The sequence below is a fragment of the Oryctolagus cuniculus genome, chromosome 21, assembly GCF_051225735.1.
Source record: "Oryctolagus cuniculus isolate XC-2025 breed Fujian yellow rabbit chromosome 21, ASM5122573v1, whole genome shotgun sequence".
Taxonomy (NCBI): Eukaryota; Metazoa; Chordata; class Mammalia; order Lagomorpha; family Leporidae; genus Oryctolagus; species Oryctolagus cuniculus.
The window spans coordinates 26,833,474-26,847,242 of NC_142887.1; the positions used below are offsets into that span (position 1 = coordinate 26,833,474).

Sequence of the window (13,769 nt, forward strand, 5' to 3'; positions counted from 1 at the left end):
AGGATGGAATGCTGAAAGCAAGATCCGACGAGCGCCAGCGAGGAGGGGTGAGAAGAAAATCACACTTAGGACATGTAAGGCAACAATTTCAGAGTGGAAGAGGGGGTCACAAAATGGGCAGAGATACCAAGGCAGGAAGCAAAGGAGCAGGGACCAGGCACCGAACCCGCAGACACAGGCAGGCGGCGCACGGGCTCGCAAGAGGCTCCGGCACCTCTGGGGCACAGTGAGGGGGCGGCGTTTGGGGCACAGCAGGTGAAGCTGTTGCTCGGGACGCCACGTCCCACGTTAGAGGGCCAGGGTTCCTATGCCGCCTCTGCCTCCCGCTCAGCCTCCTGGTAATGCACCCTGAGAGGCCGCGGGGCACGTCCCAAGTCCTCGGGCCCCTGCCACTGGCGTGGGAGACCTGGCTGGAGTTCCTGGCTCCTGGCTTTGGTCTGGCCCAGGCCTGGCTGTTGTGGAGTGAACCAGCAAAATGAAGATCTTTGTCTCTCCCTCCCTCTCTGTGTCACTCTGCCTTTCAAATACATTTTTTACACAAGGATTTATTTATTTTTAAGAAGTGGGAGAGCAAGAGAGAGAAAAAAAAAAAAAACTTGCACTCACTGGTTCACTACGCAAATGCCCACAACAGCCAGGGCTGGGCCAGGCCAAAGCCAGGAGCCGGGAGCTCCACCCAGGCCTCTCACATGGGTGGCAGGGGCTGAGCCCGTGAGCCATCACTGCTGTCCAGCAAGGAGCTGGACTGAAGTGGAGCTGGCAGTACTCAATCTGGCGCTCCGACATGGGATGCGTGTGGCAGGTGGTGGTGGCTCAACCCACAATGCCACAGCGCCAGACCCCAGATAAATCTTTTAAAGAAAACACACTAAGATATGATTTCTCACCTGTCCGTGTCAATGTGTGCTGGGGGCGTGAGCGCACAGGAAAGCCCTCATGCCTGGCCGGGAGTGTAAGGCTTTGGCAGCAGCTGTCAAAATGACAAATGCCTGCCTCTGACCCAGAACTTCCAGCCGAGACATTTCTCTCCACGGAGAGCTCGTCACCAAGGCTATTCCTGCAGTGTCACTTGTACTGGGGATGCCTTGGAAGTAATTCAGTGGACACCACTGGCAACTGGTCCACCACGGCTCTGCCATTCGATGGAACACCACACAGCAGTTGCAGAAAGGCACGACGGGGTGGGCATTTGGCCTGGTGGTCCAGGTGCCCATGTCCTACATCCGATTGTATACTTTCAAGTCCCAACTCTGCCCCATTCCAGACTCCAGGTTCCGATCTGGCTCTCTGCTATGGCCTGGGAAAGCAGTGGAATGTGGCCCAAGTCCTTGGGCCCCTGCACCTGCGTGTCTGTTCAAGCAGCAGGGTTGCTACCACCCCCCAGGAGACCTGCATGGAGTCTGGCTTCCACCTGGCCCAGCCCCAGCCACTGCAGACATCTGGGGGTGAATGAGTGCACAGGGAGTTCTGCCTGCCTGCCTCTCAAATTAAAAAAAAAAAAATTTTTTTTTAAAGATATGAGGTCATTTTCTGTAATGGATTAAAAATAATGGCAAGGGGTTGGCACTGTGGCATAGCAGATAAAGCTACTGCCTGCAGAGTTGGCATCCAATACGGGCGCCGGTTCGAGTCCCGGCTGCTCCACTTCCGATCCGGCTCTCTGCTATGGCCTGGGAAAGCAGCTGAAGATGGCCCAAGTCCTGGGACCCCCGCACCCATGTTGTTGACCCAGAAGAAGCTCCTGGCTCCTGGCTTTGGATCAGCACAGCTCTGGCCATTGCGGGCATTTGGGAAGTGAATCAAATGGAAGATCTCTCTCTGCCTCTGCTTCTCTCTGTAACTCTTTCAAACAAATAAATCTTTAAAAATAATGGGAAGACCTCTGAGATCTAAGTGCAGTGAGAACAGTGTGCATTCCATGCTACCATTTATGAGTAAGGGGTCAGAATTCTGTTAGACACCAGTCTCTTTGGACAATGGCATCGGAATCCTTGATGCGGGGCAGAGAATGAGGGAAAGGGATAGGATGTCATGCCCACCCTTTATTGCCTTTTGGACTTTGAACCCTGCGAATGCATTATTTTTCAAAGCAAGAACTACCACCAAAAAACGAGCGCTCTGGAGCCGCTCTGCTCTCGGGCATGACACTTCAGCTGGTCTGCGCCCAGGAGCAGACTTCAGAAGTCCCCAGCTGGGGCAGGTGCCGTGCCACACCTGGCTAAGCCAACGCTTGGGACATCTGCTTCCCTGATCGCAGTGCCCGTTTTGAGTTCTTGCTCCTCCACTTTCTTTTTAAGATTTATTTATTTATTTATTTGAAAGTCAGAGGTACACAGAGAGGAGAGGCAGAGAGACAGAGAGGTCTTCCATCTGCTGGTTCACTCCCCAACTGGCTGCAACGGCCAGAGCTGTGCCGGTCTGAAGCCAGGAGCCCGGAGCTTCTTCCAGATCTCCCACGCAGGTGCAGGGGCCCAAGCACTTGGCCATTTTCTTCTGCTTCCCCAGGCCATAACAGAGAGCCAGATCAGAAGTGGAGCCATGGGGACTTGAACCGGCGCCCATATGAGATGCCAGTACTGCAGGCGGTGGCTTTACCCACTACACCACAGCGCTGGCCCTGCTCCTCCACTTTTGAACCAGTTTCCTGTTAAGGTGCCTGGGAGGCAGATGATAGCTTAGGTATTTGCGTCCTGCCACACGGGAGGTGGGGATGGAGTCCCCGCCTCCTGGCTCCAGCCTGTCCAACCTCAGCTCTTTCGAGCATTTGGGGGAGTGAACCAGCAGATGGAAGACCTCTTTCAAATAAATCTGGTTCATGTCCTGGCTGCTCCATTTCTGATTATCTCCCTGCTAATGCACCTGGGAAAGCAGCAGCAGATGGCCCAAGCGCTTGGGCCCGGCAGCCATGTGGGAGACCAGGATACAGCTCCAGGCCTCTGGCTTCTGCCTGGCCCAGGCCTGGCTGTTACAGCCATTTGGGGAGTGAACCAGCAGAGAGCTCTCTGTCCCTCCCTCCAACTCTGCCTTTCTGAAGTTTCTGTTTTGGTGATAGTGGTTCACCAAGGACCTACAGGGATCCACTTATACACAGGCACAGAATATTCTTGGGAGGATCCCAAAATCTAGCAATAATCGTGGCCTCTTGGGGGGGAAATGGAGGGAGGGAGGGGTGAGGACCCTGTCTCGTGCACAGCGGACCTCACCGCGATCCCATCATTCCACAAATACAAGTTGGTCGCAGGAGACCAACAAAAGTGAATGCGGTCAGGCCACAGGCCTCGGCCGTCCTGCACTGGGGCAACCCTCAGGCCTGGACGCTGGAGAAGCTGCCCAACAAAGCCAGGGCAGCTCCTGAGCTGACAGGAGGGCCAGGGAGTGCCCCACGACAGGAAAGCTGGAGGACCAGAGCTGGGCCCCCAAGGGAGGCCGTGTGCTCACTTCCCTGACCCTTGGACATGGCAAGATCCGGGTATGGTGCCTACTTCCTCATTCCCCTCCCCCTAAGTACATTTATCTGAAAGGCAGACTTACAGAGAAAGGAGACAGGTTTTCCATCTGCTGGTCCACTCCCCAGATGGCCACAATGGCTGGGATTGAGCCAGGCTGGAGCCAGGAGCTTCTCCACACAGGTGCAGAGGCCTCAACAGTTGGGCCACCTTCCACTGCTCTCCCACACCCCCAGCGCTGCCGCCTACCCTTCCCTCAGACAGCTTATCCTGGGCATCCGGCTTGCCCGTATTTCCTCTTCTGGCTGCAGTGGTGGAGGGTGGGGACAAGAAGAGCCAGGCCCCCAGTGACTGAGCTGGCAGCTGCTCCCCGGGTGTGTGGGTGAGGGCAGGCAGGTGGCACAGGCCAGGGTGACAATGCTCACCCTGCCCGTCACATGCCCTGGCAGGGCAGGGGACTCCAGCTGTGATCACAGGACCTTCTGAGAATGGATGTTCAGCCGAGTCAAGACCAGAGCCTTGGTGGGTGTGAGACGCTGGGGTCCCCAGGGCGGCACAGCAACAGCCCAGGGTTAAGAGGTGGCGCAGGTGCCCCTGCACATGGCCTGGCAGGAGAGGCCAGTTGTCTTCTCCCAGCCGCCGGTGGAAGACAGCAGTGTCTCCGGTGAGAAGGGCCAGGGGCTGAGCACAGACACAACTCGGGGGAGCAGCTGGGGCTGGAACGGGCTGAGGGGCATCAGGACCACCCACAGAAGCAGGCTGAAGCCCCCCGAGGCAGGAGGTAGCTGGGCCAGCAGAGTGCTGCCAGGGCTCTGGCTGCCCTGCCCTGGGCCAGACCAGCACCAGGCTGGGGCCACCCCAGCCGATCTCAGTGGCCACTGGCCCAGGTCTCCTGCAGCTGCCCTCTGATCAGAGCACGTCCTGCCATTCCCGTGTGCCTCCCAGATGGCCAGGACTTGGGAAAACCCGAAGGGGACTCCAGTCCTCCTGGCCAGCATCAAGGTCAGTCCCAAGGCCAGCAGAGAGGGAAGCGCTGGCCCAGGGAGAGCCGGAGGCAGGGTGGCGGCTGGCACAGCTCAAGCTCATGACCCTGGAGTCCCTGCAGCCTTTGACCCCTCCCAGAAGAGCCTGACACAGCGGCCAGGGACACACTTGATGTCATCATTTTTATTCACTTTCTCCTTTTGAAAATAAGAGTAAACATATAATATATATTTTTCTATGTAGATATATTAGACAGTTACTGCAGGGCCAAGAACCATTCCCACCTACTCAGAGGCAGCTTCCAACTGTGACGCTGGTGGAGGGGAAAAAAGTGTCCGTGGTTGTCAAAGGCTGAATGGCTCTTTATTATTGAACCGCAGAAGGAGAACCGATGCTGTCACACACAGTGGAGGCGGGAAGGGGGCAGCGGCCACTGAAGAGGACCCCAAGCCCCAACCGGGAGACACTGCCACCGGCTTGCCTCCACCCCGGTCCTCTCTGTTCCAGGTGTCCTGGGCCTGCTGAGGGGACACTAAGGGACATATGATAGGCAGTGACCCGGGCAGGCTGGAGTGGGGCATCGGGCGCAGGGGGTCAGAAGCCTGGGGTGGGGCTCTGGGGCCTCCTGCCTGGTCTTGACGGGTAGGGGCTGGGGTCTGACACACCTGCCAGGCACCAGCAGGGAGGGCGTGTGGGGGAGTGTTGTGGGCCCCAGGCTCCCTGGCTCAGCTCTGCCTGTCAGCACCTCTGGCCCCCGGAACCTGACAGTGCGGCTCTCCTGGGACCCATGGGACCATCCCAACTCCCAGGAAAGGCCGGCAGGGCTCACTCCCACCAGGCGGCAGTGGAGGGGCCTCTCACATCACCCCTGGGGAGACTGGACAGGGCTGTGGGCCAGGAGCCCAAGGATAGGACCCTGTGCTCACCCTTCGGCTCCAGCTCTGTGTCCTTTGGTCCCTGCCTCACCTGACCCCAAAGGTCAGCAGCCACACGAGGGGCGTCGGGCGCACAGGAGTGCACTGACATTTCACCTTGGGGGGGGGGGGCACTACCCTGTTCCAAGGACCCTTGGTGAGCACTGCAGGCAAGGCCAAGGAGCCCCCTGGGTGGCCAAGAGCTCCGCCTGGCCCCTCCTTCGGGAGGAGGACGAGGAGGAGCTGCCACCCCCAGGGACTCCTCCGTGGAGCTGGGAGGAGGTTGGGCGGGCGCTGCCCGGGCCTCAGTTCTTGAGGATGGTCTCATAGGCCTGGTACACGTGCTGGGACACCTCTGGCGCTCGACACTTCAGGGACAGCTGCAGGAGAGAGGGCAGGGGGTGTGTGCTCATCGTCGGGCCTCTTCTCTGGGGGGGACCGCGAGGCAGGCCGACTGTGGGCACCAGATGGCAGTGAGGGGTGTGCACACGAGGCCTGGTGGCGGCTGAGGCAGATGTGAGGTAAAGCAGAGGGGGCGGCCAGTGTTGCCAGCCAGGCAGGGACCAAATATACTTGCAGCCCACACACCTGCTGTCAGCCTACTGGCAGGCAGCATGACTCACAGGCTGGAGTTGCCAGGGAGTGCCTGGCCCCCCATAGCCCCTGCAGGTCTGGGGTCCTCAGGACAGAAGCCCACCAGGAAATCCGAAGGGGCAGAGGGCCAGGAGTGAGCAGCTCCCTCCCAGGCAGACGGGGAGGGTCCCGGGGGCAGGTCCCAAAATTCCTGCTCAGGAAGTAGGCTCCGCCTGAGGACCGAGTCCTAAGACTGCAGGAAAGAGGGAGAAGCCGCCTACTGCTTCCACTCAAAGTCACTGGCCTGAAGGCAGTGACTGGGAGTGGGGCTCCCCGTCTCCTGGGAAGGGAGGACTCTGGGAATGCGTGGAAGGAGGGGGTGACATGGCTGGACAGCGTGGGGGCAGAGACGGCCTGTCCATGGGTCAGCCAGCTTGGGAGCAGCAGGGTGAGGAGAGGCCAAGAGACGGTGTGGACAGAAGAGCTGGGTGCACAGGGGCCAGGCCAGGACATGGGGCATGTGAGACACGGCTGGGGAGGACAGAGGAGAAAGAGAGAAAAGCAGTCTGCTAACCTCCAAGTCCTGCACCACGGCGCCAGCAGGGAAGGTGGACATGCAGCATCCAGACAGAGGGAAACGCAAATTACCACCACGGAAGCCACCGCCGCAGCCCCCAGCCGCCCACCGTGCCTGCGCTGCCGCGGGGCCCCCAGGACAATCCGTGCCTGCGGAAGCCATCTCCGGCCCGGTCAAAGGCTGGAAGCAGGGGTTGCTGGGAAGGAAGCACTGTCCTGGCTGGGCTCTCAGGCACCCAGAGCAGGGCCGGGGCGGCCAACTGCGCAACCCGACAGGGCCCAGCCCTGCAGAACCGTCTGTCCCGAGACCCACTTGGAGGCTTTTGTGGGTGACCTGGCAGGGCTGAGCTGGAAGCTCCCTAGAAAGGTGCCTTCCTGCTCGCGGCAGGCTCAGGGGGACCCCTGGCGCAGCATCCCCATCAGAGCCGCCCCCGGCTGGGGCGCCTGGTAGGCACGGGGCGCTCACCGTGAGGTTGGGGTTGCCGGGCTGTATGCGCAGCTCGGCCAGCACCCAGATGCCATTGGTCAGCCTCAGGGACTGGTAGAGCATGTCCTGGGCCTCCACGTTCCGCTTGGCGATGGTGAAGACGTTGCTGCTCTGCAGCCTGCTGCTCACGGCCTCTGTGAGGTCGGGAGGACCCGAGAGGACCCAGTCAGAGGGCAGTGGCCCAGGGCCAGCCAAGGCCCAGCCAGGGCTCAAGGTCGGGCTGGGGGGTTCTCACCCGCATTGAGGGGGCAGTCTCTGATCTGGAACTGGGCTTCGTTCTCATTGGGGATATCTTTCCATGTGGCCAGGAACATCTGCCGGTCTGGAAGGTGAGGGGGACCCTCATAAACCCGTGGCCCCTCAACCACCTGGAACAGGCCATGGGCCTGTGTCCAGTGTGCCGCCTGAAATTCAGGACGGGCACCAGCGCCCGCACAGCCCCAAGCCGAGCACACCCTCAGTTCTGTGAGGAGGCCCGAGAGCTGCTCCCGAGGGACCCTGGGCTTCCTGCCGCCCACCTCCACCCCACCACATGCCGGCCTCCTGCCCGGGCAGGGCAGCCTGTCAGTCACACCTGCCTCATGGGGCTTCCTCCTGGGTCAAGTGAGAGACAATCCCGGCAGCCCAGGGCATGGCTAAGGCCTCTGGGTACAAAAGCAGTGAGTGCCAGTCACGGGACATGACCTGGGGTCCCTGCCACCCCTGGGACAAGGCTGAGAGCAGGCAGGAGAGCCTGCAAGTGAGATGACCCTGTGTGGCACAGCCCACCTGCTGGCCAGGCATGCCCCTTGGGACAGGCTTCGCAAGGACCCAGTCAAGGGGCAGGCGAAACCATCCAGGCCTTGGGCAAGCGCCAGCTGGGCCAGGTTCCTAAGCCCTGGCCCCTGCTTGGGGCCTTCACGACTCACCCATTTTCCCGTCCTCCACAAAGAGGATGTGCAGAGGGTACAAGGTGCTGAAGTAGAAGACGTCTATGTTGTTCTTCACGGCCACCTAGGCAGAGGCGCCCGTCAGCCCCAGGCAGGACGTCCCTCCCGGCACCCATGCCCCTTTGCCACGGCGGGGGGGGGACCCACCTGGAGGTTGTTCAGGGGCTCCATCTTCATGACCGAGCCCACCGTGTTAAGAGGCAGCGAGATCTCCACAGTCTGGTTGGGGCTCAGTGGTGCGTGGACCTGGAGGGGGGCGGCGGGGGCCAGGCCAAAGCTAGGGAGAGAGAAGCCCCCGCAGGCACAGCTGGGCAGCAGGTGCTGACCGGGCACAGGTGGGCTCCTCCCCAAGCTGCCTCAGCCGAGCTGCAGTCCTGGGGCAGGACAGGCTCACGAGCTCCCAGGCCCCTCAGTGGCTGTGGCACAGGAGGAAAGGGCCCCAGGCTGCAGGCTCTGCCCAGCCCAGCCCAGCGCTGGCCGACGCTGGCCTGGGGGGCACTGGGCAGCCTCAGACAAGCAAGGCCCTGCCTGTCCTCCCTCCACAAGCTCTTCCTCCTACCAACAGCCTGTGGCAAAGCTCTGTGGCTGCCCAAGTCTCTGCTGCCCACACCCACTCCCTAGGAAGGATGTGAACCCCATCGGGCACTGGGATTTACTGTCTAGGGCAGCACTGGCCAGGTCACATGATGGCCAGTTTCAGGAAAGCCCTGCTTCTCTACGGCAGCACATAAGCAAATGGGGAGACTCAGATCCTTGTCAGACACAGCATGGACTGGGGGCTCCATCCGCCCAGGCTGGCATTTGACTTGATACCAATTCCCAAGCTCAGGAAACAGAGACAGGCACACATCGCCTCATCTTCCAGGTGAAGATGGTGTACCTCAAGGAGGGCCAGGTCCACGTCTGCTCTACAGGTGAGTGACAGTGCTGAGTCAGAGCTCGAGCTGCCTGCCTGGGACACAGCGGGAGAAGCAGCGGGCGACCCAGGCCCGCGCAGTGGCCCCGCACTACAGGCTTTCCTGGGAGCTCCGCCACTGCCTGCTGCGTGACCTGGGGCAACCTACCTGCCCTGAGCCCAGAGGTAATGGCCCTGACTTGACGGGCTGTCACCTGCTTCAAGTGAGACAATACCCCCAGAGCCCTGGGCACAGTGTTCCAGCCAGCAGGTTTTTCTGAGTGACCAGCCTGGAGCATGTCTGTGGCCGACAGGGTCTGTTGAGCGGAAGGGGAGGAGCTGCCCCAGCCTCCCTGTCTGCCGGAGGGTGGGGGTGTCCCTGGCCACGGCTCCCCGAGGAAGCAGCCCCTTCAGTCAACTTCTTAGAGGCTCAGTTTGCTCATCACTGGAGCCGCTCAGGAAGAGGGATCATCAGGAGGGGCTGCTTGGTCTCCAGAGCCCTGGCCTGACCCACGGTGGTACAGACAGGTAGCCTTCCTGTCACTCGCTGTGCGGGGACCTGGCAGGGCTGACGGCCTGGAGCAGGGCTCACCCCTGAGGCCCTGCCTGCAGGGGCAGGCTCACTGGGGGACAGACCCTCCTGACAGGTGGGGTGTTTGCCAAGGGCCAGCTCCTGGGCTGCCACTGGGGAAACACTCTCCCCACTCTTTCTGGGACTGCAGAGTCCACGAAAGTGGCCATGGAGGGAAGAGAGTTCCGGCCTGTAGGGTGGTGAGCAATGCCACCCGCTCCAGCTCCCCGGGGCCCTCAGCCCCTGCCTGCAGGTGGCTGGCCTCGGGAGCTTACCTGTTGCGGTTGAACTGGATTGCAAAGTCGGTCATGACCTGTAGGGCCTTGTTGGTGAGCTGCAGGTCCATGGAGATGGCGCCCACCTGGCGTGTGAAGGTGCCCGAGATCTCCAGCCCCTTAGCCTTCATGGCCGGGAGCCAGACCTGCAAGAAGGGGGAGGGGGGTGGCTGGCATGTGCCAGGTCCTGGCCCAGACACAAGGGCCCACCCCAGGGTCCCTTTTCTTTCTCTCCTGGAGGGGCCTCCCAGACTGAGCACCCTGCTTTGCTTCCTAGGGGTTGACCACTGACCTCAGGGGAGGAGAATGAGCCCGTGGCCTCGCACTGAGCAGCTCGCGCTGCAAAGGTGCTGGGCGTGCTCAAGGGCTGCTCTGAGAGTCGAGGTCAGAGAGGAAAATGGTCAGAAAAGGATATGGGGGAAGTGGGCTGAGGAGACGACCAGACAGTGTGCCCTGCCAGTCTCCGCACAAGCCAAGGACAGAGCGAAGTGCCCGGCGGCACCCCAGCTGTCACAGCCTGTACTGTGCAGGGGGCAGGGCTGGCCCAGAATCGCAGAAACTGGTCAGAGCAAGGACAGTACCTAGGAGGAGCCCTCGTGTGGCAGGCCCTCTGCTGCTTGGCTGCCCTTGTCACTCGAGTCTCAAGGGCCTCCTCCTCTGGGAAGCCTGTCTCCGGGCACTTCCCCGTGTTCATGCCCCAGTCACGATCCTCTGGGTCAGCACCCTGCACCCAGATGGCCCAGAGGGTAGGCTCTGCCACTGTCCTGACATCCATGGCCTGGAGCCTGGTGGGAGCCAGTGTTTGAGGAGTGTTTGCAGGGCAAACAGCAGAAATTACAGCCCTGCCCACAAAGGGCAGCACTGGGTCACTCTGAACATGCAGATGCCTTGCAGGCCTTGCTCTCCCTTCAATGACTCCCCGCCCCGCAATGTCAAAGGGCTTTGGTCTCTCCTGACAGCTTCCCAAAGTGCACCTGGCGCCAACAACCCACATACAGCAGTCACAGCCCAAGTCCTGTCAACTGTGGCTCCTGTACCTGCCCTGAGGGCCTCAATTCTGCCCTCCTCCATCTGTAGCCTCTCTCCCCTGCCCACAGCAGCCACAGTCAGCTCATAAAATGTGAATGTGACCACGGTGCCTGGAAACCCCTCCCAGCACTGCAATGGCTGCCACAGGCTTGGTCCCTCCATCTCCCCTGAGACCCACTGTCTCCTCTGCTGGGAAAATGCCTCCCACCCCTCCTTACTTGGCTAATCCTGAAAAACCAGTGGGGGTGGGGGTCCCCACTGTCAGTTCCCAGCTGCAGGCTACAACCTTGGCTGCCCCGCCCCGCTCCCCCAGCCCTGCCCCCACCAGGCCTCCTTTTTCCTGCGGCAGACTTGCTCCTGCCTCAGCCACAAGTGCCTGATTCTGTTGGCTGTGGGTGGGAACCTGGAAGCTCCTAGAGTCTAGGACAGGTTCTGTTTGTTGGATGAACCAATGAACTCTCACCGCACAGCCTCGGTGTTGACCTAAATGCCCGAGGAACTCAATGTTCTTGGTCACACAGAGCTGCACCCCTCTTGCCTGGGGCGAGTGGAGAATGAGTTTACCCGAGGAGAGGGACAAACGGCTGACACCTGCGGCTCCTGAGGGTGAGCGCACCCACGTGCTAGAACCTCTGACTGCGGTGGTCAGAAAGGTTCTTCCGTTGTTGCGAGGGCTCCTCTTCCAGGCAGCCCGCACTCATCACTCCTGACTCACAACCCCCCGCCTCACTCCCAGTGCTCACTGCTGCTTCACCCACATGGCTCTCTACTAAGAAAAACTGGAGATGACATCTCTTCAAACCAACACACAAGCTGATGGCCAGCACCCACAGGGCTGCAGGAGTCTCTGCTGTTCTGTCACTCATCCTGGGTTTTTAACAGTCCTGGGTCAGCCTCATGACTTGGTAGCACCAATCCCGTGTAGAAAGACAGACGCACACCTTCTAAATCAGGGTGGGGGACATGTTTTCTGCCAAGGGCCATCTGGATACCTGCAGCATCACTTGGGGCCACAGACGATGATCAACCTAAAAATTAGTCTGCTGTAGATTTATTGAATTTCGAGTCCCACCTGTGGTTGCCTAGGCAAAGCCAGACCAAGTGGTTTCCCAGGCCTCATACAGCCCGCGGGCCGTACACTCCCCACCCCTGCTCAACATCAGTGCTCTCAGATCCTGCTGCCCGACAACGCTGGCATTCGGGTGAGTGCATGGGTGGCTCTCAAACACTTCGGGCACAGACACACAGGGTTCGGAGCAGACACTGTGCCACCACCCTGCACACAGTTCCAGGCTGTCACCAGCAGTTACCCCAGGCAAAAAGCACTCCGGTTTCTCAACCACGAGACGGAGTAGCAGCACTTAAAGCTGCTGGGAGCAGTCAGTGGGACGGAGCGTAGGGCTGGCACAGCAGCCGGCGGCTAGCATTCGAGCTGCTGTCTGCCGTGGCTTCTCAGGACCCAGGTCCCGGCAGGGCGCCACTGCAGGTGGCACCAGCACATCATGGCTGAGGTCAGGGCAGAGCAGGCCAGGTGCTGGCTCACGGCTCTCCAGTCGTGACGTATCTCCTTGTGTCCCTGAAGCTACGCAGTGTTCTTCCCGGGGAGGGGCCCTCAGAAGAGAGAGGGAATCTGGCCAAACCCGCCTCTCTGGCAGATTCCCTGATGCTCATGTGATCCACACTGATGCCAGGCCCACAGGGTCTCGCACTCCAAACTCAACTGCCCTTCCTCAGCCCCGGAACACCCTGTGTCCCATCTCAGCACCTTTTCTCACCTACCGCTCAAACCAGAAAACCAGAAGCCCCCACGCACCGGCCCCCCACCCCCGTCCTGCTGCTCCTCTCTCCCAGGAGTTCAAGCCCAGCCTCCACTCCACCCCCAGAGACCCTCCTTGGTCCCGGCCACCAGCAGCACCCATCCATTCCTCCACGGTCTCCTGCCAGCTCCACACTCGCCCAGAGCCACAGCCAGGTCCAAGTACAAACTGCACTGTTCCAGTGCTCTGCTTACAGTCTCCCAGCAACGCAGGGTCAAGAGCAAATGCGCTAGCCTCGCCCCGGCCACTGTCCCGGCATTCACCTCGCTAACCTGCCGTCTGGCCAGGACTCCCAGGTGTGGTGCTGCCTCTGTAGTACAGTGGGCATGTGTGGGGCATTTTCAGGAGGTGTGATGGGAGGGGCACCAGGTTGTGGGACAGAGAGTCAGGGAGGCTGGGTTTTGTCATGGGCACAATGGCCCTCACAACAAGCACTGTCCTGCACTCTTGGAGCACCTTCCGTGAGGTTTCAAGGCGCCCTGAAATCTTGCAGAGCGTAAGTCCTGGGCAGCCTGCTCTTGGTCTTGCTCAGAACTTCACTGACAGGTCAGTCACCACGTCAAACTACTGGCACTGCGCTCTGCACCGCACCCAGCTGCTGCAGCCCCAGTGCTAACACAGAAATCCGAGCTGGGTTCTCTTCCTTTCATGCTGTCTTGATGGAGAACAGCACAGCATTACTCTGGATTCTGTGTGTGAATGGACCATGCAGCCAGGATGGGGGCTGATGGCACTGGCAACTCGGTCCCTCTCTCAAGGCGGGCTCTCCCTCACCTCCGGGTCTCCCCGCTAAGCTGTGCCCTGGGCCTGGAGCCCTGCCTCCCCAACACCTGACTTAGTTCCTCTTCCCCTGGACTCCCATCACCCACTTCCCGCGTGAGCACTGGTCTGAGCCAAATCCACACACAGATCGCTTAGGGAGCCCCGTGTCTGTGTCCAGAACGTCTCTGTGCTCCCAGGATGAGGAGCTGAGGTTCTTACTGCTTTGGGGGCCACGTAGGATCCTGAGAGGCTGCCCACGCCACTGGTCAGGTCAAAGAGATCACTCAGGCCACTGCCAATGGGAGCTCCGAGACTGGCTGGTGCTGCTGCGGTGGGGGGTGCTGCAAAGTTGGTGCCCCCAATCTGGAAAGGAGGGGTGAAGGGTCAGAGGCAGATACCAGAGGAGTGGCATCAAAGTCCCAGGAGAAGCAGAGCCACTCGGCTCTTGAGAGAACAGTGGGAGTGGGGCTGGGGACAGGACAGCCCTGACATCAACTCCGAGTGGCAAAGA

General features: G+C 60.4%; 1 protein-coding gene and 1 non-coding gene across 7 annotated transcripts in view; both read right to left on the reverse strand.

Moving 5' to 3' along the window:
- Positions 1 to 4,598: 4,598 nt before the first annotated feature.
- Positions 4,599 to 13,769, reverse strand: part of AP1B1 (adaptor related protein complex 1 subunit beta 1) — a 70,617-nt gene continuing 61,446 nt past the window's right edge. For 4 of the 6 annotated variants that reach the window (XM_089323347.1, XM_089323348.1, XM_089323345.1 and 1 more), the window contains 7 exons: positions 13,478 to 13,621; positions 9,651 to 9,796; positions 8,057 to 8,186; positions 7,889 to 7,973; positions 7,216 to 7,302; positions 6,492 to 7,114; positions 4,599 to 5,724 (listed from right to left, as the gene is read on the reverse strand). In XM_089323347.1, the coding sequence (XP_089179473.1) occupies positions 5,650 to 5,724; positions 6,492 to 7,114; positions 7,216 to 7,302; positions 7,889 to 7,973; positions 8,057 to 8,186; positions 9,651 to 9,796; positions 13,478 to 13,621 (1,290 nt within the window). In that variant the 3' untranslated portion in view covers positions 4,599 to 5,649. The remainder of the gene's footprint in view (positions 5,725 to 6,491; positions 7,115 to 7,215; positions 7,303 to 7,888; positions 7,974 to 8,056; positions 8,187 to 9,650; positions 9,797 to 13,477; positions 13,622 to 13,769) is intronic. The other 2 variants (XM_051826499.3, XM_051826498.3) reach the window with 1 other exon arrangement.
- On the reverse strand, positions 9,200 to 9,296 carry LOC127484777 (small nucleolar RNA SNORD125). Its single transcript, XR_007911987.1, has one exon. It is a non-coding gene; the product is annotated as a small nucleolar RNA SNORD125 (small nucleolar RNA).